We start from the raw sequence: 26,271 nt of genomic DNA, 5'->3' as shown, positions 1-26,271 counted from the left end.
CTATAACCACTCAGGATGGGGGAGCTTATTTTTGAAACATGAGGGTAACTGAGAATCATAAGGAGCCATCTGGCGTGAGTGCTGGTGTGAAGAGGGAAAGCTGTTTCAGCTATAATCTAGGTGGTCTTGGATCGGATTTTATCTGTTAAAGACTTTAAATCCAAGTCTATCCACAGAGGCACCACAGCTTTAAGCGGCTGGCTTTCTGTGTAACCAGCCAAGTCTCTATAAAATTTCACCTCCAATTCAGTACAACATACATTTACCCACCACCTACTACTGGCTAAGGATGAGAAGGACTTGGCCCCTTACTTGGAAACTCCCACTCAAATGGGGTAGGGGGGACACTGAAACATCTAAGAGCACCACCAAAGGTAAGCACAGGGAGGTAGAGAGGGGTAGAGGTGAACCTTACCAAGAGGAGTTTCCCAAAGCAACTTTACAGGGATGGGTTTCAGTATTATCCCAGTGAGCAGACTCTAGGGTCAGAACATCCGGGTTCATAGCTAACCAGCCCTCCTAGACTGCAAAGCACAACTCACATCAGGACCTCATGGGACTCTAGGGAGGACTGAGTGAGTTAATATACAAAAAGTATAGGGACAGGAGCCACTGCATACTACATGAATCATTTTCAGGAGCCCCCTGAAGACAGAGGTCCCGCTCCCCTCCTCACTATAGCATGCTGGACCCACTACTGCCCGCTGTCTTCTAGTAAGTCTAAGCACTTGCTCGAACCTTCACTTCAGGGTTGTCTATGAATTTCTCCTCCGGCGTCTGTAGTGGTTAGTCAGCTTACTGAGATGAAGACAACCGCTATAATCCAATTATCCAAACCGTCTGGTCTGCCAGGATCCCTCCTCATCAGAGATGCTGACAGGTGAAACTGACACTGCCAACTTGGTAGGAATTTTACTCTGACCCACTCCATCCAACACAAAGGCTCCTCCCCGCAGAGGTGTCAGTTGACAAGGAGGGTGGTGGGGAGGGGAGAGGGAGTAGATTCTGAGCTGGTGCCTGGTGGGTTGCTTGCTTCCCACAGCCCAGTGGCATTGTCTCAGAAGGTGCTTTCTCCATCCAGAAATCCTCAAACGTGGTATGTTCCAAAACCCCTATACAGAGACAGATGTGCTCTAGTGAAATGGGACAATTTCTGGGGGCATTTAAAGAGTGTTCCCCTTCTATTTCAGGGACTCTTCAAAACTGGAGATAAGTAATAAAGCTTTGTTTTTACTCACAGGCTAAATTAATGTATAGGCCATATTTTTCTTAAGCAGGAAGCAGTGTTATCACCTATGAAGAACTAATGTTGATTTTTTTAAAAAAATGAGACTATTCGCTTATAACATTTTTTAATAAGAGCGTCAAGGGACATTGGGCAAAGGATTCTCCCAAGACTCTTGATCAAATTCCTAATTGATCTGTTTATAGTTAAATCCCCACCTCTGAACAACTGAGCATTACACAGAGCCTTCTCTCTTGCTACTCCGACCTGGGGCTCTTTCCAGGCGTTGAGCTGATCCTCCTTCTGTCCATGTTTATTCCTTTGCTCTCACCAGCACCTCCAGAAAAGTCCTCTTCCTGCTGATCGTAAGTTAACATTTCCATTTCAAGCCCCACTTCTTATCCCAAACCATACTGCTCTTTCTTTCCTGCTTCTGGTTGTTAGTTACCAGAGAAGAGATGATGCAATGACATGCTCTGGCTTTAGGTTGCTTCATTTTTATTTATCTAGCCTATCAGCCACTTAAAGGTGGCTCTTCCTTTAAAAAAATTTTTTTAATGTATTTTTTTATTTATAAAAAATGCTTGGCCTTATACTACATAATCCAGCACTCTGATGTCACCTTAGAAAGAGTGTGTGCTTGGGGACAGAAAAACCTGCATTTCATTTCCAGCTTAAACATTAACACACAGTAGGACCTAGGTGAATTCTTTCAGTTTTGTGAGTCTGTTTACTCATTTGTAAAAAAGGAAATAATACACTTTCCAAATAAACCTATTGTGAGAATTAGTTAAGAACGGTTAAATATTGTTCCATAAGGAAATTTTTACAAGAAGACTACGGCAATATAGTCATGCATGCAGCTTCCTTACTATCTGCTTTGAACCAGGAAGAAAGCTTGGAAAACTTTGAGGAACAGATACAATTCTCTGAGACATATAAACTTAAGTTCAACTCCGAACGCCATTACTTAATATCTGCATGACTTTAGGCAAATCACTTGCTCTCTCTGAGCTTCCATTTCCTTTTTGGGGGGAGCGTGTGTGAATAATCACACACCTAACACAGCGACTCACTTAGAATAGTGAATGGTCCTGAGCTCTGGCTCCAGCAAGAGGATTTCTATTCGTTTAGACTGGGCACTACCCTGAATTGTGCCTGGCTCTGACTTGTAACCAAGTCTTGTCTTCTTGGAAAAGTGGTAAGTTACAAGGGGCTGTTGGCCTCAAAGCCTAACTTAGAGTTGGGTTGTTCAGAATCGGGTATTCAGTTAAGATGCTTAGGTTAGTTCCCTGTCTTTTGGACATCACTCAGTGAAAGTGAACTGCTTTCCATGATAACCAGCCTCTCCTTCTCCAGGTAGCCTAGCTCATTCCAATAGGGAGAGATGAGGGGAAGTGAATTCACTGTAAGGACTGACTTCTCCTTTCATAATTAAAAAGCACTCATGTCAGAGTCCAGGCAGGAGAACCAAAACATCTCTAGGTCTTTCAACAGAAAGGATTTAACACAAGAAATTGGTTTCACAGGTGACTGAGGAAAACAAAAAGCCAGACAGATGATGTTGCCACAACTCAAGAGATCAACAGCAGCAGAAAGCTGCTACCCCATCAAGGGGACGATGGGAGGCTGTGGCGTGGCTAGGGCCGGGAGCTGGGGCTGCCAGGCTGGAATGAAACTAAAGAAAGGCTGAGTAGCCAGAAGTGGAGGATGGAAGGGAGAGGCTGGGAGCTGGAATCACATCGGAGCTGCAGCAGCTGCTTTTCTAGTAAAGGGAGAGATGACCTACCAACTCCCCTCTTCCTGCCCGTCAGTCTTCCACCGGTATCCCCCACTGGTCAAACCTAGCCAGAGGCCAGCTGCAAGGGAGCCTGGGAAATGTAATACAGAGCAGAGTGCAGCCACGGGGTGGGAGGAGGGGAGAAAAACCTATCTGAGAGCAAACAGGCAAATGACCAGCCCAGCCATCTTTGAGGAACACATCCAAAGCAATGGCACAGTGTGTGATTTAGACAGTCAGCTAATAATAGTATTCACATAGATATCACTGTAATTTTGTCCGACTCGCACTGCAAGTTTATTCATACCAGTAACTGTGCTAAATGCTTTATACATACCATCTCATTGAATCTTCACAACAAACTTATGAAGTACACACTCTTAATAGTCTTATTTTCACAAACGAGGAAACCAGTTTAGAGTGGAGAAGGGGCTGAGCGAAGGCATGGCTACAGCATTTGAACACAGGATTAGAACACAGATTTAGGGGACACCGGACTTAGTGCTCTTAACTGTGGTTCTAGCTATTACTTATAATATGAATCATAATGCTAACAGAAAAAGGGAGGGACCGGAGAAGCGGAAACTTCTCATAATTACTGGGAGGATATTTTGAAGACCTACATTTCTAGGGCTGAAAGCCTAGAACACTGTGAGCACTAAATGTGCCCTTAAAAAAAAGTAGAGATTAAAAAAAGATGCATCGCTTAACGCAGTTTATGTAAGTCCTTGGTGTTCCCTCTTGAAGGCAACAGGGTATTTTTGCTAAGAGGATGCCAAGTTCAGTGGCCTCTGTAGGCTTGCTGTTTACTGACATTTGATATGACTCAACATCTGTTGCCCTTCTCAATTGATGGGTGCTTCATTTGAGCACTTCCCAATGCCAGGCTGGTGAAAAGCTTTGGTACTGAGGTCCCGTAAGACACTCCTGGGTCACCCATACAGCTTTGCTTATGAAGCTGGCTGAAGGCATGAATATTCAGGAAGGAGAGGTGAAGGGCCATGCCATCCATCGACCACGCGGCATGTTCTCAGCTGTACCCCTGGGTCAAGCAACAGCGTCAGAAAGTTATAAACCCCATCGATCCTTTACTTGAAGTCAAGTTTCAATATCATGCTCCAGGCTCTTCACAAAGTAGTATATGATGAATTCTTCTGCTGCTTCTGTGAAAGTTCCATGGAAGGATTTTTTAGGTTGGTTTTTAAAGGAATAGCAATTTTAGAATTTGGTACCAGGGAAAATGTAGTCTCTTTTGGTGAACTGGTATACTTTCTTGAGTCTGTGGATACCACAGGACTGGACACATTTCCCAGTTTCATCTTGGCTGCCTGGAAGCTCAGAGCAATTCCTTTATTTGTGGGTCAGAGACCTATAGGCCAATCTGTTCCATAAATCTGTTTGGTTTGGCATTCACTAATCCAGGATTAAAATAATCTCAATGTCAATGTCCTCGGGCAGAGTATACACTCTACACCTTGGCAAACGATCAAATCCTTTTGTCCTTTGCTGGTATCTCCCCATGTTTATATGGATTACCTGGCACCAGAAGGCACCTGAATTTGAGGATCCCCTAGTCTAAGCAGTTGGTGTATTCTCTTCTTTCTGCATAGTTTCTTATTTGTGAGCTTTACTTTGCTTAGTTCTATTCCGCTTCTTCACGTATTATAAACCTCCTCTGATCCTTTACGGAAGTGGCATATAAATGATAAATAAACAAACTGTTTCCTTCCCCGAGCAAAACTACCAAGATCGGTGCAAGCAGCCGCATTCTCACCATCCAATGGCCAGTCATTCCTCTGACCTGCCCCACCTGCTGAAGGGTTACCATGGCTGTGGGCTCGGCCACTCCTTTCCCTCAAGCACAAGAAAGGGAGGATTTCTTCCTTACTAGTGAGTGAGGGGCCTGGATGTAATCATGTGGTGTCTGTTCTATCTCTAGCACGTGTTATGTAAATCCAGCTCAGGTGCCTCCGAAGCACTGGGGCGCAGTGGGGTGGCAGGGTGGTTCTGTCGTAAGACTGCCTGAGCTGAACCCCTCATTCCACCACTAGCCAACGATGGGACCTCAGGCCAGCGTACTGATGTCTTGATGCCTCCATTTCCTGCTTTATAAAGTGGGACAACGATACCACCTACTTCACAGGTTTGTTACGAGGATGAAATTAATACAGGAATGACATGAGTGTTTGCCTGTGCACCAGGCAACTTTGCAGCAACTCAGCGGGTCAGTTGACATGAAAGTGAGGCTCAGAGAAATGAAGCACCTTGCCCAGCTGGGTTCGTTCCCATAGCTAGTAGGCTGAGAAGAAGCCATACCCAGGAGTGTAGCACAGTCACTTAGAGGGCTACCTTTTTCTCTTCTGCCCAGTATTTCATCTGGTCCACAACGGATTCAGCTCACTTACCCTCTTCCACCCCACCTACCATCCCTGGCAGGTAGCTAACATAACACCACACAACTGAAGCTCCAGCAATTACTAATATTTGTTGAGTTGAGCTGAAACGGAGAGAGATTTGTGTAGGACTGAGGCACAGGTCCCTTTCTTAGCTTTCTAGAAGCCCCTCCACTGCAAAGTTTAAGAGCAGACCTGGGGTCATATGGCCCTTCCCCTAAGTTCCACCTCCATCACTAGCTAATAATCCTCCATGGCCCAGTTCAAATGTTGCCTTTTAAGGACATTCCCAGCCCTCAAGACAGTGGAAGACACTCTTTTCTTGGTGGTCCATTATCCCACTGCATAGCAACTGTAGTTTAAACAAATGATACCAACATTAACTAAACACTACTTCACCTTACATGTTCTAACGTGTTCACTTTTCTTTTTTAATTTAAGATTTTATTTATTTATTTGACAGAGAGAGAGACAGCCAGCGAGAGAGGGAACACAAGCAGGGGGAGTTGGAGAGGAAGAAGCAGGCTCCCAGCAGAACAGGGAGCCCGATGCAGGGCTGGATCCCAGGACCCTGGGATCATGCCCTGAGCTGAAGGCAGATGCTTAACGACTGAGCCACCCAGGAGCCCCTAATGTGTTTGCTTCTTACAACACAAATTGTGTGATGATATCTCTACGATGCACATCTTATGGTTATCTTTTACAGATTTATCTGAGGCACAGATAAATTAAGTAACTTATCCAAGGTAAGTGGTAGAGCCATGATCTGAGCCGAAGCAAGGCCCCAAGGTCTTTGCCATTCACTTAGTAGACTTTTTCATAATGGTATCTGTCTGTGTCCATTTCCTCCCCACTAGATTGGAACTACGAAGGTACCGAGATACATTTCATTCTTCTTTGTCACATGGCCATCTAGGACTGTCCTTTTTTTTTTTTTTAAACATTTTTTTATTATATTATGTTAGTCACCATACAGGACATCCCTGGTTTTTGATGTAAAGTTCCATGATTCATTAGTTGCGTGTAACACCCAGTGCACCATGCAATACGTGCCCTCCTTACTACCCATCACCAGCCTATCCCATTCTCCCACCCCCCTCCCCTCTGAAGCCCTCAGTTTGTTTCTCATAGTCCATAGTCTCTCATGGTTCATTCCCCCTTCTGATTACCCCCCCCTTTCTTTATCCCTTTCTTCTCCTACCGATCTTCCTAGTTCTTATGTTCCATAGATGAGAGAAACCATATAATTGTCTTTCTCTGCTTGACTTATTTCACTTAGCATTATCTCCTCCAGTGCTGTCCATGTTGCAGCAAATGTTGAGAAATCGTTCTTTTTGATAGCTGAATAACATTCCATTGTATATATGGACCACAACTTCTTAATCCAGTCATCTGTTGAAGGGCATCTCGGCTCCTTCCACGATTTAATTATTGTGGACAATGCTGCTATAAACATTGGGGTGCATATGGCCCTTCTCTTTACTACGTCTGTATCTTTGGGGTTAATACCCAGTAGTGCAATGGCTGGGTCATAGGGCAGCTCAGTTTTTAACTTTTTTTTTTTTTTAAGATTTTATTTATTTATTTGACAGAGAGAGACAGCCAGCGCGAGAGGGAACACAGGCAGGGGGAGGGGGAGAGGAAGAAGCAGGCTCCTAGTGGAGGAGCCTGATGTGGGGCTCGAACCCAGAACGCTGGGATCACGCCCTGAGCCGAAGGCAGACGCCTAACCGCTGCGCCACTCAGGCACCCCTAGTTTTTAACTTTTTAAGGGACCTCCACACTGTTTTCCAGAGTGGCTGTACCAACTTGCATTCCCACCAACAATGTAGGAGGGATCCCCTTTCTCCACATCCTCTCCAACAATTGTTTCTTGCCTTGTCTATTTTTGCCATTCTAACTGGCGTAAGGTGGTATCTTAGGGTGGTTTTGATTTGAATTTCCCTGATGGCTAATGATTTTGAACATTTTTTCATGTGTCTGTTAGCCATTTGTATGTCTTCATTAGAAAAGTGTCTGTTCATATCTTCTGCCCATTTTATGATTTATTTGTTTCTCGTGTATTGAGTTTGAGAAGTTCTTTGTAGATCTTGGATACCAGTCTTTTATCTGTAATATCATTTGCAAATATATTCTCCCATTCCGTGGGCTGCCTCTTAGTTTTTTTGACTGTATCCTTGGCTGTGCAGAAGCTTTTTATCTTGATGAAGTCCCACAAGTTCATTTTATCTTTTGTTTCTCTTGCCTTCGGAGATGTGTCATGAAAAAGGTTGCTGTGGCCGATGTCGTAGAGGTTGCTGCCTATGTTCTCCTCTAGGATTTTGATGGATTCCTGTCTCACATCGAGGTCTTTCATCCATTTAGAGTTTATCTTTGTGTATGGTATGAGAGAGTGGTCAAGTTTCATTCTTTTGCATATAAGTGTCCAATTTTCTCAGCACCACTTATTGAAGAGACTGTCTTTTTTCCATTGGATGTTTTTTCCTGCTTTGTCAAAAATTAGTTGCCCAAAGAGCCAAGGGTCCATTTCTGGATTCTCTATTCTGTTCCATTGGTCTATGTGTCTGTTTTTGTGCCAGTACCATGCTGTCTTTGTGATCACAGCTTTGTAGTACTGCTTGAAATCCGGCATTGTGATGCCCCCAGCTTTGTTTTTCCTTTTCAACAATTCCTTGGCGATTTGGGGCCTTTTCTGTTTCCATATAAATTTAAGGGCTATTTGTTCCAGTTCTTTGAAAAATGTCATCAGTATTTTGATCGGGATAGCATTGAAAGTGTAGATTGCTCTGGGTAGCACTGACATTTTAACTATGTTAATTCTTTCGACCCAAGAGCATGGAATATTTTTCCATCTTTCTGTGTCTTCTTCAATGTCTTTCAAGAGTGATTTGTAGTTTCTAGAATATAGGTCCTTTACGTCTCTGGTTAAGTTAATTCCAAGGTAACGTATGGTTTTTGGTGCTATTGGAAATGGGATGGATTCCCTAATTTCTTTTTCTTCAGTCTCGTTATTCGTGTATAGAAATGCAACTGATTTCTGAGCATTGATTTTGTATCCCGCCACGTTACCGAATTGCTCTATAACTTCTAATAGTTTGGGAGTGGATTCTTTTGGGTTTTCCATATAGAGTATCATGTCATCTGCGAAGAGAGACATTTTGACTTCTTCTTTGCTGATTTGGATACCTTTTATCCCTTTTTGTTGTCTGACTGCTGTTGCAAGGACTTCTAGTACTATGTTGAATAATAATGGCGAGAGTGGGCATCCTTGTCGTGTTCCTGATCTTAAGGGAAAGGCTTCCAGCTTTTCCCCATTGAGAATGATATTTGCTGTAGGCTTTTCATAGATGGTTTTTATGATATTGAGGAATGTACCCTCTATCCCTACACTCTGAAGGGTTTTAATCAGGAAAGGATGCTGTATTTTGTCAAATGCTTTTTCTGCATCTATTGAGAGAATCATATGATTTTTGGCTTTTTCCTTCTGGATAAAATTTATGGCACTGATAGTTTTGCGAATGTTGAACCACCCTTGCATCCCAGGGATGAATCCCACTTGGTCATGATGGATAATCCTTTTAATGTACTGTTGGATTCTATTAGCCAGGATCTTGTTGAGAATTTTGGCGTCCATATTCATTAGGGAAATCGGTCTGTAATCCTCCTTTTTGATGGGGTCTTTGCTTGGTTTGGGGATCAAGGTAATATTGGCCTCATAGAATGAGTTTGGTAGCTTTCCTTCTGTTCCTATTTTTTGAAATAGCTTTAGGAGAATAGGTATTATTTCTTCTTTGAATGTTTGGTAGAATTCCCCAGGAAAACCGTCCGGGCCTGGAGTTTTGTTTTTTGGAAGGTTTTTTTTTTTTTTTTTTTTTTTTTTAATCACTGTTTCAATCTCTTCATAATTAATTGGCCTGTTTAAAAAATCAATTTCTTCCTGTTTCAGTCTTGGTAGTTTATAGGTTTCCAGGAAGGCCTCCATCTCTTCCAGATTGCTTAATTTATTGGCATAAAGCTGTTGATAAAAGTTTCTAATAGTCCTTTCAATTTCATTGGTGTTGGTTGTGACCTCTCCCTTTTCATTCATAATTTTATTAATTTGGGTCCTTTCTCTATTCTTTTGGATAAGTCTTGCCAGTGGTCTGTCAATTTTATTTATTCTTTCAAAGAACCAGCTTCTAGTTCTGTTGATCTGCTCTACTGTACTCCTGGTTTCTAATTCATTGATCTCTGCTCTAATCTTGATCAACTGCCTTCTCGTGCGTGGATTAGGCCTGTCCCTCTGTTGCTGTTCCAGCTTCTTGAGGTGAGAATATAAAAACTGCATTTTAGATTTTTCTATTCTTTTGAGTGAGGCTTGGATGGCTATGTATTTTCCCCTTAGGACTGTCTTTGCAGTATCCCATAGGTTTTGGACCATTGTGTTTTCATTCTCATTGGTCTCCATAAATTGTTTAAATTGATTTTTGATTTCCTGGTTTATCGAATCATTCTTGAGCAGAATGGTTCTTAGTCTCCAAGTGTTTGAGTTTCTTCCAAATTTTTCCTTGTGGTTGAGTTCCAATTTCAAAGCGTTGTGGTCTGACAATATGCAGGGAATAATTTCAGTCTTTTGGTTTCAGTTGAGACCTGTTTTGTGACCCAGAACATGGTCTATTTTTGAGAATGTTCCATGGGCATTAGAATAGAATGAGTATTCTTTGGTTCTGGGGTGTAGTGTTCTATATATGTCTATGAGGTCCAACTCGTCGAGTATGGCATTCAAAGCTCTTGTTTGTTTGTCGATTTTCTGCTTATGTGTTCTATTTCTGATAGTGGAGTGTTGAGGTCCCCTACTATTAACATATTTTTATCTATATGTCTCTTTATTGTGGTTAAGAGTTGGCTTGTGTATCTTGCTGCTCCCCTGTTGGGTGCATATATATTTATAATTGTCATATCCACTTGTTGGATACATCCTTTAAGAATAATATAGTGCCCTTCTTATCTCTAACTATAGTCTTTAGTTTAAAATCCAATCTGTCTGATATGAGAATTGCTACCCCAGCTTTCTCTTGAGGTCCATTGGCATGAAAGATGGTATTCCATCCCTTTACTTTCAGTCTGAATGTATCTTTAGGTTCAAAATGCGTCTCTTGTAGACAGCAAATGGATGGGTCATGTCTTTTTATCCAATCTGCAACCCTGTGGCGCTTTATGGGAGCATTTAGGCCATTTACATTGAGACTGATTATAGAGAGATATGATTTTAACGATGCCATGTTGCCTGTAAAATCTTTGTTTCTATAGATTGTGACTTTCTGTTCTGTATCACTCTTGGGGGCTTTTTACTTTTATAGAACCCCCCTTAATATTTCCTGTAGGGCTGGTTTTGTGGCTACGAAATTGGTCAATGACTGGTGATTTTGGAAGATCTTTATCTCTCCATCAATTCTGAATGACAGCCTTGCTGGATAAAGGATCCTTGGCTGCATGTTTTTCTCTGAAAGAGCTTTAAAAATGCCCCCCCCCCCAACCCTTTCTCTTATTCCAGGTCTGTGTAGACAGGTCTGACGTAATTCTGATACCTTTGCCTTGGTACATGAGAAATTTCTTTGCCCTGGCCGCTTTCAATACTGTATCCTTGGATCTAATTATTGCGAATTGCACTATGACGTGACGTGGTGTAGGTTTGTCATGGTTGAGCTTGGGAGGGGTCCTTTCTGCCTCTTGGACACGAAAGCTTGTTTCCTTTGCTAGATTAGGGAAGTTTTCAGCTACAATTTGTTCAAATATCTCTTCTAGACCTCTGTTTTTCTCCCCTTCAGGGATGCCAATGATTCTGACATTGGAACGTTTCATTGAGTCAGTAATCTCCCGCAACCTACATTCTTGAGATTGGATTTTTTTGAGCCACGTTTCTATTTTAGCTTTCTCTTCTACTAACTCATCCTCCAATTCGCCGATACATTCTTCTGCCTCATTCACCCTGGCCATCAGAGCCTCTAGTTTTTGTTTTTGTTTTTTTTTTAAGATTTTATTTATTTATTTGACAGAGACAGCCAGCAAGAGAGGGAACACAAGCAGGCGGAGTGGGAGAGGAAGAAGCAGGCTCCTAGCAGAGGAGCCTGATGTGGCTCGATCCCAGAACACTGGGATCACGCCCTGAGCTGAAGGCAGATGCTTAATGACTGTGCCACCCAGGCGCCGCAGAGCCTCTAGTTTTGACTGCATTTGGCTCATAGAATTTTTAATTTCTGCCAGATTCGCTCTCATTTCTGCCCTTAGAGAGTCTATATTCTCATTAACATTTTTGTTAATACTTTTTTCAAGTCCACACATCATCTTGACCATTGTTACTCTGAACTCCATTTCTGATAATTTGGTTATATCCATATCCATCAGTTCTGTGGCAGAGGCCACAGACTCATTGTCTTTTCTTTGCTGGGGGGGGGAGTTCTCCTTTTCGTCATTCTGATGAGGAGAGGTTGTGGGGTTGTCCAGAGCCCAAATTACTGACCAGGACCCAGGCAGTGCACACTTGTTTTATAGGGACCTTAGGGATGTGGGCTTCTTGATTTTTCAGCCTGCCTTCTGGGGGAGGGGCCTGCCGCGCCGGTATTCAGGCAACCCTGTTTGGGTAGAGTCTCCGTGTCCCCTGCGAGGGGGGATGGGGATGGGCACCCTGTGAGCTGGTCTTTCCAGGCTTTTGTTCTCTGGTGGCTTTCCCTGTGGTTTGCTGTGCCTCTTCTGAGAGTTACAGCAGCAGTAGCCGAATCTCAGCCTCTGTCTCAGAACAGAGGAGTGGTGGAACGTTCCCCACTGATGTTCTGGCCACTTTAACTCTGTTTCTGTTGGTGTTGCTCAACCCTGCAGCATCCCGGGATGTGCGCCCCATGCCCGGCGTCCCAGCCCTCACTTCTAGGGCTGGCGTGTCTCTGTCCTTTGTGTTTTTTTTTTTTTTTAAAGATTTTATTTATTCAACAGAGAGAGAGACAGTCAGCAAGAGAGGGAACACAAGCAGGGGAAGTGGGAGAGGAAGAAGCAGGCTCATAGCAGAGAAGCCTGATGTGGGGCTCGATTCCGTAACACCGGGATCACGCCCTGAGCCGAAGGCAGACGCTTAACCGCTGTGCCACCCAGGCGCCCCTGTCCTTTGTGTTTCTAACACCGCCAGCACCACCCACCCCCCCCCCCCCACGCTCCGGAGCTCCTGTTCTCAGTCTGGTTCCAGTGAGCGCACCGGAGCCCCGTTTCAGTCTGGTGGCGCCTGTTCCCCGGCTCACGTCTCAGTCTGCTCTCTCGCGGGTGCTGGTCCGTGAGTCCGCCTGCTTCCCCGTGCAGGTGGCTACCGCTTCCCGGCGCCCAAATGCGGCAGCTCTCTCCCCCTTCCGTTTATCTTCCGATATCTGTGCGCGGTTTCATGGCTCTCCGCTTCGTACCTCAATACTCAGCGCTGGAGATGTTCATTTGTAGAGATCCAGATGTATCTTCCTGCATCTCAGGCTGATTCCGTGGATGTTCAGGCTGGTCTGGTACCTATCCAGCTCAGCTCAGGGGACCAGATGAAAAAGGGGTCTCCTACTCCTCCACCATCTTAACTCCGAATCCCATCTAGGACTGTCCTTGTCACATGGCAGACTCCTGCCGCTGAACCCTGGCTTAAAGAATTAAATAGGGATGGGACACCTGGGTGGCTCAGTTGGGAGTCTGCCTTCAGCTCAGGTCATGATCCCAGGGTCCTGGGATCGAGCCCTACGTTGGGCTCCTTGCTCAGTGGGGAGTCTGCTTCGCCCTCTTCTGCTCCTGGCTTATGCTCTCTCTCTCTCTCTCTCACTCTCTATCTCAAATAAATAAATAAATAAAATCCTTTTTTAAAAAGAATTAAACAGGGAGCCTCATCGCCTACTTGATTCAAGGCCCATATGTATGCCTTTTCCTCCATCTAGTTCACTGGCATCTGTCAGCTGAGCAAGCAGAGCCCACCCAAACTCCAGCAGTAGAGGAGAGCAGAAAACGCATCCTGACATCACAGGAAGGACCGGAGTAAAAGGTACATTAATGGGGGCAAAAACAAGTCAGTGGAGTGATTAATTTGGCCTCCCCTTCAATATTATGTTTACACAAGTTGATTATATAGCACTTAATTACTAATTTGCCCTACTTAAACCAAGAGTGCTTTTAATTTTTAATGAGATAAGGGAAGGAGATGCCTTTACTTAGTAAGGAGAGCTATTTTATTTCCTTCTCTTGTTTTGCCCAGCCAATTAATAACATTTCTAAGGAAATGTATCCCTGTCATGGATTCTTTCTCCCCATCATCTTCTCGACCTCCCAGGTTTAAAAAGAGATGGAAACAGACAACAGCCACTTAGAAACACACCGACTTCACCTTCTCATCTGGCTGGTTCTTTCGGGAAAGGCCTTGTGAAGTGTAGAAACATGGGACCTATAAATGATGCTATCTAATTCTCTACGAATTGGGTGCATCTAGTCCCAAAACCATGACTTGGTTGTTACCGACAACACAGAACACAGCCCCAGGTGTCCAAACAAGGCAATCCCCCTATAATCCTGCATTATTTCCTGGGTGTGAGCGTCAGGTAATTTTAAGAACAGTCCCGGGCTGGTGTCGACATATGAAGACTAAAGAGACTGGCATTAGCTCTGGACTTGATTGCCAGCTCTGCCACTTGCTAGGGGTCAGACCACAAGCACGTGACTTAAACCTCCTGAGACTCGGTGTTCTATCTGTAAAGGTGAAGCGAAGAACCTAACTTGCAAGAATTCAATACCATCTGAAGTGCCCTGGCACAGCGCCCCGCTCAGAGGCCATGCAGGACGTTATTGGTTGTTTCTTGGCAGAGCTAAGGCAGGAAAATGAAAGCAGGAATAAAGGGGCACCTTCTGAGGACCCCAGGATGTCTGTCCTTGTCTGCGGTGGGGTCTCCATCGTGTCATTTGAACAGCCCGGCCATAATGCCAGAAGGAATTTGCCCCAGAATGTGAACAGACACACTGACTCTTTCACTGAGAACATCTTAATATGAATCAAATGTCATAACTGATTTACATTCTGATGCAAGTCCCTTATCTCATCGCTAAGCAGTAACAAACCATTCACAGATTAGCCTCTGGTCCACAGACTAACCTAACAGCCCAACCCAGACGACTGTGTTGGTCGTTTGCACGTGCTCCCAAAGACTCCCTCCCCACCCTTCTCTGGGCCTTGCCAGGCTCACCTGTACCAACTCTGTCAACGTGTTCCCTCTGACTTCAAGTCCAGCCAATGGGGAATCCAGCAGTAAATCAGAGAGTGGGAGGAAAGTGAGGTCAACAACTCAGCTCTTTCCTTGCAGAGTCACTGGCAAGCAGGCTGACTCAGTAGTCTTAACACAAGCCTCTGTTCTGGGGTTCCAGTAACTGTGCTCTTCACCGCTTAAGGTCCAACTGTTACAAACCCCAGGGTACCACATCCTCCCTTGTGACTTCTCCATGCCCTGGTCTACAGTCTTGTAAATAGTCCCTCTACTAAATTCTCTAACGTTACCCTAATTTCAGAGGGCCCTCTGTGGAGGCGTGGAGTAACACAGTGACATTTTAAGGTGCCTCCAAATTCTAATTGTCTATTTTTTAAACAACTAGTTTTTTAAACCGGTACTACTTTTTTTGTTTTGTTTTGTTTGTTTTGTTTTAAATAGCAACTGCACTCATCCCCAAAAGAATCCATTTCCATCTGTGACAAAAGTGAATAAGACTTAGCTCTGATATGCTAGGCTAAGCCTTGGATTCTGGCTGCATTCCTTTCTAACCATTGGCTTTGGTAAGTCATTTCACCTCTCTTAACCTGCTGCCTCATTTGAAAAATTATTATAACAGTATAGGAAATGTCCTCATATACCACTTTTAACGTGGTGTCAAATTTCTAAATGTTCGAATTTCTCAGATATGCATATTATGAAAGACATGCCACTCAACCTTCTGAACACAAGGTCCTTTCTTACCGCTCACCCCAGAGTCCCAGATACAGCCAATAAACAACTGCAAACAGCTTTTGTATCTTTTCAAATATTTCTTGATCACTTGCCTCAATGCTGCAACCAAAACTCTTTCATTGACTTCAGTGCGACCTCTGTACATCCCACGACTCGGAATCAAACTTTGTCCCACAGTATGTGGTATGTAGATATGTACATACGTGTGTATGTATGTGAGTATCTGTGTGTTGTCATCTTTTAGGGCCTTTTTCCCAATTACAGAAAATTCCTGACTTAACTAAGGGTCTTGTCTTTTCTGGTCTCCTATTTGGGCCCATAGTCCGATTTATTGTTCTGAACATTAAACTTATACAGCATGGATCTGCTCTTCATGAGTTATCATAGTGTATAGGAAAAAAAAATTATATCCAACCTAATCATTTCCAGTTTATTCCAAAAGGGAATTTTATTATGAATGACCATTACAATGGGAAGTCAATCACTTGCAAGCATTTGTTTCCACAGAAAGATCTTATGTATCTTTTCAGATTTGCACCAGTATGAAATGTTGCCTTGAACAAAACAAGGTTAAAGAGTTTGGTAAATTCTATTTTAGAAATACAGTTCTGTAACCCTTCTAAATTTCTAAAGGGCTCAGTTGAGGTTTGGCCATTGTTTGCTTTTATGAAAAGTCCAATTCTTAAGTTACTAAAATAAGGGGCGGGACATGTTGGGAAAAAAAATGTTCGTCAGCTTAAATCTTTGTGTTGATAACAATAGTATAAAAAGTATGTCTTAAAGCTCTGAATTAGTTTAAGTGCTTTTCTGTATTTACCTCTATAAAAAGTAAATGGGTGGATTATGATTAAAAGGAAACAAAACAAAACAAAACAAAACAAAACAAAACTGGTTGGCATGGTATAAAGTCTTCTCCAGGCAAAGGAACTAGAAAATTTCCAAACCAAAGAGGGCATCCTTCTTGTTTTTATTTCTATGTTTGATACCCAAACAGTGATGACAAATACGTGCTGCTGAGAATTTCTATACACTATACACCACCCTGCGAAGGGCAGCTGCACTGCCATGTTGGAATCTATGCCTTTCCTGGGCAAAGTGTATATATTTACTGGGATATGGTTTGATGGAATAAAGAGAACATGGACTTTGTATCGAGTAAGGCTTGGTGTTTCAGAGTCTCATCTGCACACTAGGGACTGTTACACACCCACTTGTTGCCACAAAGATTCTACGAATAATAAGGGATGGGAAGTGACAGGCCCTGTTCCTAGATCATCCTGTAAGAGGCAGGAGAGTCAAACGTTATATATCATCTATAGAAATAATTGCCTAAAAATAGAATTCTAATTTTGAGTTAATGTTTTGACTTTTATATCCAGGATTCCATTCTGCAAAGTAGATTGGAACAGGAGATTTACAATTAATCAGAACCTGAGTGTGTTGCCTCTTTTTTTTTTTTTTTTTTTGGAGAGGGAGCGATTCTTGAAGAGATAAGAATGTACTGTTAACCAGGTGTGGTAATAAGTATAATGAATGTTAGGGCCAGCATCACATTCTTAATTTAATCCTTCTTTAAACAACTAATTCTCATTCCAGGATTTTCTGTTGACTTTCTATGAGGCATTGACATATGGGACAGGACACTCAGAAAATTCAATCAGAAATCTGAATCTATTTAATTAGAAACCAGAATCTCATATCTCCAGAAACACATGCTTAAGCAGCAAAGGGCAAAAGGCTACTAAAGAAAGTTGATAATATCAGGACCATATGTGAAATGAACAGGATTCTAAAGGGCCTGAGGATGAAAGCTAAATGGAACTAAAACTCACAGCAACAGACTCCTCGTACACGAGAAAGGGGTGTCCTGGATTTTCATCCACCGCTGGTGGGAGGATAAGGGGTTAATATATATCCGAATTCTAAAAGTTGGGAAACTTTTTGGCCAATTATATCTCCCTAATTTATTTTATGGAAATAATTTAGGGTATCTGCAAAACTTCAGCTACAGAGATGTCAGCTGCAGCATTCTTTGAAACAATAGAGACAACGTCAATATTCAAAACAAGGGGATTGGTGAAATAAGCGCCGATTTATTCCATGGGATATAAAATTATGTGACCCATAAAAACAACAAATAAAAATGTTGGCTACATATTTTTGGGTGGGGGGGGGAAACTACAGAACACGATGCATTGTATAGAACACATTTTTGGAATTTAAAAAAGTGTAAAGTTTCAAAGTATGTATAAAAATACTGAAAGTACAGAAACCAGAATCTTCCACACCGGCGATTTTAGGATAGTAAGATCGGTGTGTCTGTATTTTTCTTTTAGCTTCACTGAATTTTCTTAGTTTTTCCCACTGAACATGACTAATGACTTGGAGCCCAGGGAAAGGGGAAGGAAAAAAAAAAAAAAAAGCAAATCAAGATTGACTGTGCCAAGAAACGGGACGGTTTCCAATTTCTGAACATCCATGATCTGTCAGTCTCTCCAAACCCCCGGCAACTAAAATCTCGATCATCAGCTTTACTTTGCATAATGTAAAACGGGGAAGTAGCTGGTGACAAAGCCAAATGGATCACAAACTTACAGAACACGGACTCCCACAGAATAAAACAGAATGGAGACGTAATGTGTCCTCTATGATATCACAGGCTTTGAAGCACAGAATAGGTGATGAATATAACTGGCTCTGAAGGAAGTAAACTTTTTAAAAAAAGAACAGGAGAGGCTTTAGCGAAGCGATGAGGATGTTTGCAAGGCCTGACCTCGAGGGCAGACCACTGTGGTCAGCATGGACGGTTTCTCTTGTGGGCACACATCACAGAAAGGGTGAGTAATCACGGCTCTCAACAGGCCACTCACACGTATTGGTCTGCAAGACACAGGAGTCTGTCTGGAACGTGACAAGGAAAGCTGATGGTGGGAACACACGGAGTCAATGGTTTACAGAGGCGGCAACCCTCACACCGTGGGAGGAAGAAAGGTTTTGATTAATTGGTTGATCCCAAGGGCTTATTCTCTCTATACTGGTACGTGCCTTACACTGACTGGGGAATTCTTCCTCATCTCTTGTCACAGTCCTCTTTTGCTGACTTTTGCTTCAGAGGTTTCCTCTGCTTTTTTTGGGGGGGGGGGAACAAGTGTCCACATAAATAGCACTGTTAGAATTAAAGCTTGTTTCGTATAAATAGATTGGGAACAAGGACAAGAAAGCCCTGTCTTTTAAGATAAGAAATTACAGAAAGCTCATGACATCTGCAGGAGCCCGAACGAAGCAGAAAGTGGAAAGTCGGTTTGTATTTCTGCCTCTTTGCCACTTGACTGAGTTTTCTTTCACAGCATCTTGAAACCGGTTTCTTGTTTCATGTATCTCGCACTTCACTACGGTCTCTGCTTAGAGAATGTGAGCACGTTGATATTTCATGAACGTATTTTTTCCTGGGCTTGGGAGCCTACAGAAGGGCTGGGGGAAGTTCCCAACTTTCTAAACACAAGTATTTGCTTTATAGGACATTCAGAATTAGAGAATCATTTTGTAGTGCAGGGAGAGCCAAGGGAGTGATGAGGGGTGACTTCTGGGAGATCAGGAGTGGTCAGATGGAAAGGTCACAGAGGTCAAGACTGCGTGGATTCCATATTCCAGTGAATAAAAGGAGGAAGGAAGACTCCCCCTTGCGTCCCCTCCCACCTACTCAGTAGTTGCATTTTTACCATGAGGTGGCATCTCTGTGGTTTGATTCCATTTTACTGATGAAGCTGCAGATCCAGGATATCTGTGAAGATAACCTGACATGACACCTACCCCACTACCCGCTGGAGGTAGACCTTTGAGAACTGCTACATGGAGAACACCATTTCTAGAGAGAGACAACTCTTTCAGATATTATTAGTCATTCCATTCTTTAATGCAGATGGATGGCCACATCAGTACCTCTGGGAGATCCTCATTTGAAATGGGGACTAGCAGGAAGCGTTTGATGTCTAAGGAGGGCAGGAAGGAAGCAGGGGATGGTCACATGAACGAATAAAAGAACAGGAAGTGGAGGCCAGGCGCTGCGGGCAGGCTTCAAAACTTGAAATAGTAATGGTCCTCATGCTGACTAATCTCTCCCCTTAATATCCCACCCGAACATTCTATCCACTAACTCTCTCCATCTGATAAAATTTCCCCAGAACTGCAATATAGACAGGTTTGCAAATATTATAAGTAAAACCCACAACTCTAAATCCTTCTGACCTATTGGTATCACCATAGGAAGGCACAGGGCTCTACCCCTCGCTGAGAGGCCCAGAAAATTGGAAACCCTGTCTCCCCTAGGGCCTCTTTCCTAGGTCTGGAGCCTGGGTCCTCTAGACTCTTCCTAGTTCTTTGTTCATCTGGAGGAGATGACTCTGGCTGGGTCTACCAAAGTCTGCACACTATGGTAGTGTAAAGTGAAATCCTCCCTCCAAGCACCGAATGTGTGGTCTATGAGAAGAGAAAGCAACAGTGAGTTGCTGGCAGGAATCACTCAACTTTCTTAAAGGAAAGAGTAGCAGGCACCTTGAAGATAAAGTAGGATCTCTGAAGTTCAAAGAACAAACTGTACTGACAAAGTAGGATCTCTGAAGTTCAAAGAACAAACTGAAGTTCAGGTTGGGAAATATGAATCACAGGGAGAAAGCAATTGTATCACATCAACTTGCCAGAATCCTGAGCTCGTCCCCAGGCCTGGGGCACACGGGTTGGTGCCTCTTTTTTGGACAGAGGCGAATGAAGACAGGCCTATGTGCATTTACATTTCCAAAGCAGTTCTGAACATAATCAGTGTAACAATGTTGGTAATTATACCTGGGCTCATGCAGGTCACTAGAGTTTTCAAGGCTCTTTATCTCAACAGTCCCATATGAGTGGCAATTCTTCTTTAAACATGTTTTTAAAGAGGAAGTAAGCAAATAAAGCAAGTACCTAGAGAGGCCAGGTGACCCTGCCTGAAGACAGACAACAAGCAAGCACAGAGGTCAAGATGACTGGGATTCTCTCAGGGAAACGATGACAGATGAGCTTTCAGGGCTCTCTCAGCTGGGGGCTCTCTTTACTAGACTACTGCATCTCCTAGAATTTAGTCACAAGGGGCTCATACTTCCTTGGGTTTAACAGGAGAGACGAGCTTGTCTTTAAAATGTGAGACTTGCAGCTGCGACTCAAATCACCAATCCCAATATTCGATGTATCCCATCTAAGATTCTGTTCCAGAAGAGTCACGGAAAATCTCATGTAGTGACGATGATGTCAGTGCAGAATTAAGTTCAGTTTCCACTTAGGGAAAGATGTGAGTGGAATCATCTTGGAGCTAGAAACTCCAGATTTGACCAAGATATCACCTAAAGTCACGGTATTACGTATCTATCTGATGAAGCAGCCCCATCCCACACTACTCTTTGTTCAAGCTGCAAACTATCTCCTCATTTGTGACCGATGGCATTTCTTTTCAGAAAATACAGCTTTAAACATTTACGAAGCCAAAAACTATTTTTCACACAAAAAGAAAAGAATCGAACAAAATATAATAAGAATGAAACATCAAGATAGGGTATAGATCCAGACAGCCTAAGTTTCAATTCTGCTTCTGCCCTCTATGAACTGTAGTCTGGGAAAATTACTGAAGCCCTCTCTGAGCTTTGGTTTCTTCCATAGAGAACACAAGGATGGAAACATCTACCCTTCAGGCAGGGAGGCTGTCAAGATCAAATAAGGTGTCTCCATCTGCTCATGCCGCCGTTACAAAGTACCATAGATGGGGCATTTAAACAACAGAAATTTATTTTCTCACAGTTCTGGAGGCTGGAAGTCCAAGATTAAGGTGCCAGTGGGGGCAGGTTCCGGTGAGGGCCCTCTTCCTGATTTGCAGAGGACACCGTAATGCTGGGTCCTCACATGGCAGAGAGACAAAGTGCCAGCTCTCTGGCATCTCTTCTCAGAAGGGCACTAAGCCTGTCATGGGGACCCCACCTGCACGGTTTCATGTGACCCCAATCACCTCTCCAAAGACCCCAATTTCCAAATACCATCACTGGGAGGTAGGGCTTCAACACAGGACACAGGAGGGGACGCGTTCAGTTTACAATATGACGCAAGCCGACGCAGGGCCTCTCGGAGCATCTCTGCTGTTTTGCTTTAGCTACTGTTTGTCCCAGGAGGGGCGTCTAGTTGTGAGAACATCTCCATAAATGGAGACATCAAAACAATAACTGACAAATCATTGACATTTCAACAATAAAGAACCCCACGCAGTGTTTTTGAGAGAGTACCAGAAAATCCACAAATCGTTGAGATTTCAACTGCACCATCTTTGATTACAAACTTCAGTTCAAAGCCACTTAGCATTCACGAGTGGATTCAATTCCCTGGGAAAGATCTTTCACAGACATCAGTTCCCAACACTTGGCCAATGTGCAGGGCACCACACTTCTCAAAATGTGTACAAATTGCACAGACAGACGGTGGAATCGGACTTTTGCACCTGTGTTTACAACAGTGTCCCCTTAGGTTCTGCTACCATTTTGGATTTCTGCTGTCTAACCTCTGTTGCCCGTGTAGGTTACAGGTGTCAGGAAGATCACAGGAAGAGCAGCCAGCACAGTTCTTGGTACACAGGCGGGGCACGATAAACAGCACTCTAGTGACTGGGCTACTGGTGGAAAACCCAGCTTCTCATCCTGACCTGGAGACCTTGGACAAGTCATTTACGCTCTCTGGAACAAATATTTCTTGAACTCTCCGTTGAGGCTGGGTAGCCAGACTCCTCAGTTATGGCATTTACTAGCTGTTCCAACTAAGGCCAACTTATTTCACTTCTTTATGCCTCAGCTTCTTCAACTATAAAACAGGAATAATGGGACTACGTGTGCACTCCTGACCTAGAGAAAGAACTCATAATGTGCTCCTGATGATTGCTACAGATAAAGAAATGGAGCCAAGAGCAGAATGGTCAGGTCACAGAGCTAGGAGATAGTCAAGGCAGGATCTGAGCCCGGGCAGCCAGAGTCCAAGCCTGGGCTCTCAGCCTCCTCCTCTGATGCTTCTTTACCTTTTCATAAACCTGTTGTTAATATTATTATTTTACCACTCAGAGTCTCTCCATAAAACCTATGTGTGAGATGACTTTTGCAATTTGATGGCAGGAAAAGCCTTGTCTCCCACAAGAAACTAATGTTTCCTCTTTTTTGAAAACAAGAATTATGCAACTTATCATGTGTTCATTTTTGTCTTGGCTGCCAGGAAGCTCAGAATCAAATTGTGTGCTCCATCACCGCCACTAAGTTATTTCCTTCTTCCTGTATCTTTGTTCCTTATTTGCCCTTTTAATTTTTTTTTTAACTAACATTTTCATTTGTGTCCCTTATTGATAGAGCCCTCAAAATTATTTGGAAAGTGGTGGGCGGAGATGAAATAAGCAAACAGAAATTTGAAATTTACACGAAAAACTTAAGTTTTGAACCATACCTGTTTCATTTGCTACAAAAATTTAAAAAAAAAGGTCAACAGGAAATTAAAAGAAATAATTTTAGAGCTATTTTAAAGGAGAAAAAAGAAAACTAACAGAAAAACAGAATGACCAACACTAACAGAGGCCAAGTCAAATGAAAACCGCAATAAATATGTCTGAGGCTAGAAGTGTTTGTGCTTTCCCTGGCTGGAACCTATCATTTCTTAATTATATCTTATGTGTGTTTTGCAAGATGAGAACTGCTGTCAAAAGAAGGACAGCCTCAGACAGGGGAGGAGCCATGACCCACCCCTTGGTCCTCACATACCTGTACAGAAGTGAAATCCCCCGAGGCACAGGCACCCAGAACGGCAGCGCCCACAAGAACAGACTCCGCCTCTTGCGACAGGACCACAGGCATGCCTGCACAGGACAAGGCCACACCTTGGTTAGGGAGCCAGCAAGCAGCCCCAGCAACAGAAACACCTGACATGATGTGGCGTGAAGGCAGCAGCGGGCACCCTCTCCCTGTTCCCCACAGTGCTCGGGTCCTTGGGATGACCTGATTCTGAAGGATTTCACAGCCTGTGCCTGCTGGTAAGGCAGGCAGGAGCCCTGAGGGACCCACCACCACATACATCAACTCAGAAGACCTCTTTGCCCAGATCTCCCAGGCTTTGGCTAGCTGCTACCTGCCACTCGGTTCAAGTTCCCTTCAACAGACACTTCTTGAGTGCTTTGTGGGGTCCAGAGAATACAGAGATGGATCCGACTGTCCTGCTATTGGGGTCTCAAAGGGGAGGTGGATGAGAAAGAGATAACGAAGGTCCAGGGGGCTGGTTCTCTAACTGAGATGCACGAAGAACAGGGAAGTAGTAAGGGGGTGTGATTAATCCCTCTGGTGACTTCCTATTTCTTTGCATATAAGCCAAAGCCCTTACAATGGCTGGCAAGGCCTTCCAGAGCTGGTGCCCACCCGACTGTCCCCTCCCCTCCTGGCCACACTGGCCTGGCCTCCTTGTTTTCTTGAATCAGCTTCGGGGCCCTCGCCCATGCTGTTCCTTCTGTCTGGGTCACTTCCTCCCAGATGCCCACGCAGCAACTCCCTCTGTGTCTTCATGTATTTGCGCAAACACCCCCTTCCCACTGTGGCTTTCCTGACCATTCGGTTTAAAGGGACAACTTACCCGTGACACTCCTCATCCCCCCTCTGTTTCTTCAACATCTTCCAACCCTGCATGATTACTTCTCTTGTTTACCATCTGTCTCCCCTGCTAGAACAGAAGCTCCATGAGGCCACACACTTGGTCTCGGCCATGGCTGAATCTCTGGAATTGAGACTAGTTAACCAGTACCTAGCACATGGTAAGGGCTTAAATGGTGAAAGAACAAATTTCCCAGAGAGGGAGTGGAGGTTCATTAGAACAGACATGAGCCTTACGGAGGCATATGAAGGGCGAACAGTGGTCTACCAGGCATCAAGAAAGCGCTCCGCCTGCCAGCTCCTGCAAGTTGAGGGCTCACGGTAGGTTTCAGATGAATAGAAGAATTTAGAATTCTCAGGATTTTATATGTGTATATATGTATGATATAAAGAAAATATATACAAACTAGAAGTATAAATACATTTGCTAATCAGGAGATGGCGGCAGACTCCACAGAGGTAAGCTCTACAGCCAGACCGGAAAATCCTCCTCCACTCAAGACAGGAGACTGACTCTCTCAGAGACTGGATCTGTCTTCCTGTCTTTTCTGGGAAGACCTCCCTGACACATCCACCCCTGGGGTCCCACTACCTCCTGACTCCTCCTGCTACTCCCAGGCTGGGTCAACGGCCCCGGCCACCCGGACAAAGGGTCAGGGAACAGAACCCCCACACGCAGCCAGAGGGTTCGGGAATACCAGCCTCCAGACCGCAGGGCCAGCGCCTGAGATTGCTGAAAAGTATCGGGAGTGGGGTCTCTGGGAAAAGCTCAGAGCCAGGCCCACCAGCCCGGGGTCCTTCAGCAAGGTACTTAGACGTTTAGCCTCGGTTTCCCAGTGTGTAAAATGGGGACGGCAGTATGATTTGCTGCACCGGTTTGTGGTGAGGATTCACGAGAGAAGGCCCGAGGGGGCTCAGCACATTTCCAGCCTCCGTCAAGCCCTTGAGAATGGTGGCCGCTACCATCAAAATGAAGACTGACGCTGAGTGAAGACCTGTACTTCACCTGGGCTGGAAACTGGACCAGTGGGGAAGGGACAGGGCAGGTGTCCATCCACCATCTACAGGGGAAGGACAGACACCGGGCCACACGGAAGGGCTGTGTTGGCCAAATCGAGAGCACCGCATGCCTTTGTTGAATCCACAGATGACGTGGATGGGAGTGTGACTGCGGCCACCCCCATGCACCCAGCCCTTTTTAGAAGATAGCAAGCACCTCCAAATGCCATTCACCTCCCAGTCCCTCCTGATCCTGTCAAAAGCCTAACTAGTTTTGAGCAGGGAGGAGAGACCTGCAGCCCCCTCCCCTTGGGAACCGGAAACCAGGGTGAACCTGGTGAGTCCCCCAGCAGCTCTCCAGCTGCAACCTAAGTGCACTGGAGCCAGACTGGGAAAGTTTGAATTCTGGCTTCCTTACTGATTTAGCTGTGTGATCCTAGGCAAGTTACTGGACCTCTCTGTATCTCAGTTTCCCCATCTGCAAAATGGGGCTAAAATTCCACCTCCCTCTAGGGCTGCTCGGGGATTAAAAGTGCTATTGTATGTAAGGCACTTAAAACAGTGCTTGACTTAGAGAAAGCATTAAATTGGCATTAGCTGTTAGGATTCTTAATATTGACCTAATCTCTAAAGCCTCTCCTCACCCCTGCCACCTGGGGGCAGCGGTGGGGGGGGGGCAACTCACTGCTTCCGCTTCTCCTTCAGGTCAGTTCCCCCCCTTCCCTGCCCACCCCCAGCCTGCTGTGGGTCCCGGGACACTGGCATGGGTAGACCTCATCCATGGCTCGCTTGTCCTCATGGTCGCATCCTTGACCAAGCTCTAGTCCGGCAGCCTCTTCACACAGCCCCTCAGTCTCAGGTCCCTGCAAGCTTAGGGGTGGTAAGACTGTGGGTGGCCCCAGGGGGCTGCCTGGTCATCGGGGTTTCCCTACAACTAGCCCACACCTCTGCAAATAGACCCTTTGTTTGACTTTTCTCCAAACTTCGAGTGTGTCATCTGTTCCCTGCCTGGACCTGACTCATTCTCCGGGTCCCCACTCTACTCTCTGGACACTGGGCAGAGTACCGAGAGCACTTTTTCTCTTTGCAATGACCCTTTCGGCAGGACATTACTGTTCGTCCTTGCATCCCCTGACCAAGCTCAGCGCTCGGTACGCTGGTGCTCAGCGACGGCTTCTGAGTGAATAAATGGAGGGACAAATGATGAAAATAATGAGTA

At 44.4% G+C, this 26,271-nt stretch overlaps 1 protein-coding gene across 18 annotated transcripts in view; it reads right to left on the bottom strand.

The window, feature by feature from the left end:
- Window positions 1-26,271, bottom strand: part of FGGY (FGGY carbohydrate kinase domain containing) — a 424,400-nt gene that overhangs the window by 86,414 nt on the left and 311,715 nt on the right. For 17 of the 18 annotated variants that reach the window (XR_006780460.2, XR_006780459.2, XR_015726250.1 and 14 more), the window contains one exon: window positions 23,178-23,272. The exons of the other annotated variant lie outside the window; for it this stretch is intronic. Coding sequence is in view for 14 of the 17 variants with exons in the window: in XM_087865929.1 (XP_087722055.1) it covers window positions 23,178-23,272 (95 nt within the window). In the remaining 3 variants the exon portion in view is untranslated. The remainder of the gene's footprint in view (window positions 1-23,177; window positions 23,273-26,271) is intronic. 18 annotated transcript variants of the gene reach the window in all.

This window comes from Ursus americanus, chromosome 12 (assembly GCF_024610735.1).
Source record: "Ursus americanus isolate L20-20 chromosome 12, mUrsAme1.1.p, whole genome shotgun sequence".
Taxonomy (NCBI): Eukaryota; Metazoa; Chordata; class Mammalia; order Carnivora; family Ursidae; genus Ursus; species Ursus americanus.
The sequence above is the reverse complement of the archived record's forward strand: the minus strand, read 5'-3'. Positions and strand labels throughout refer to the sequence as shown.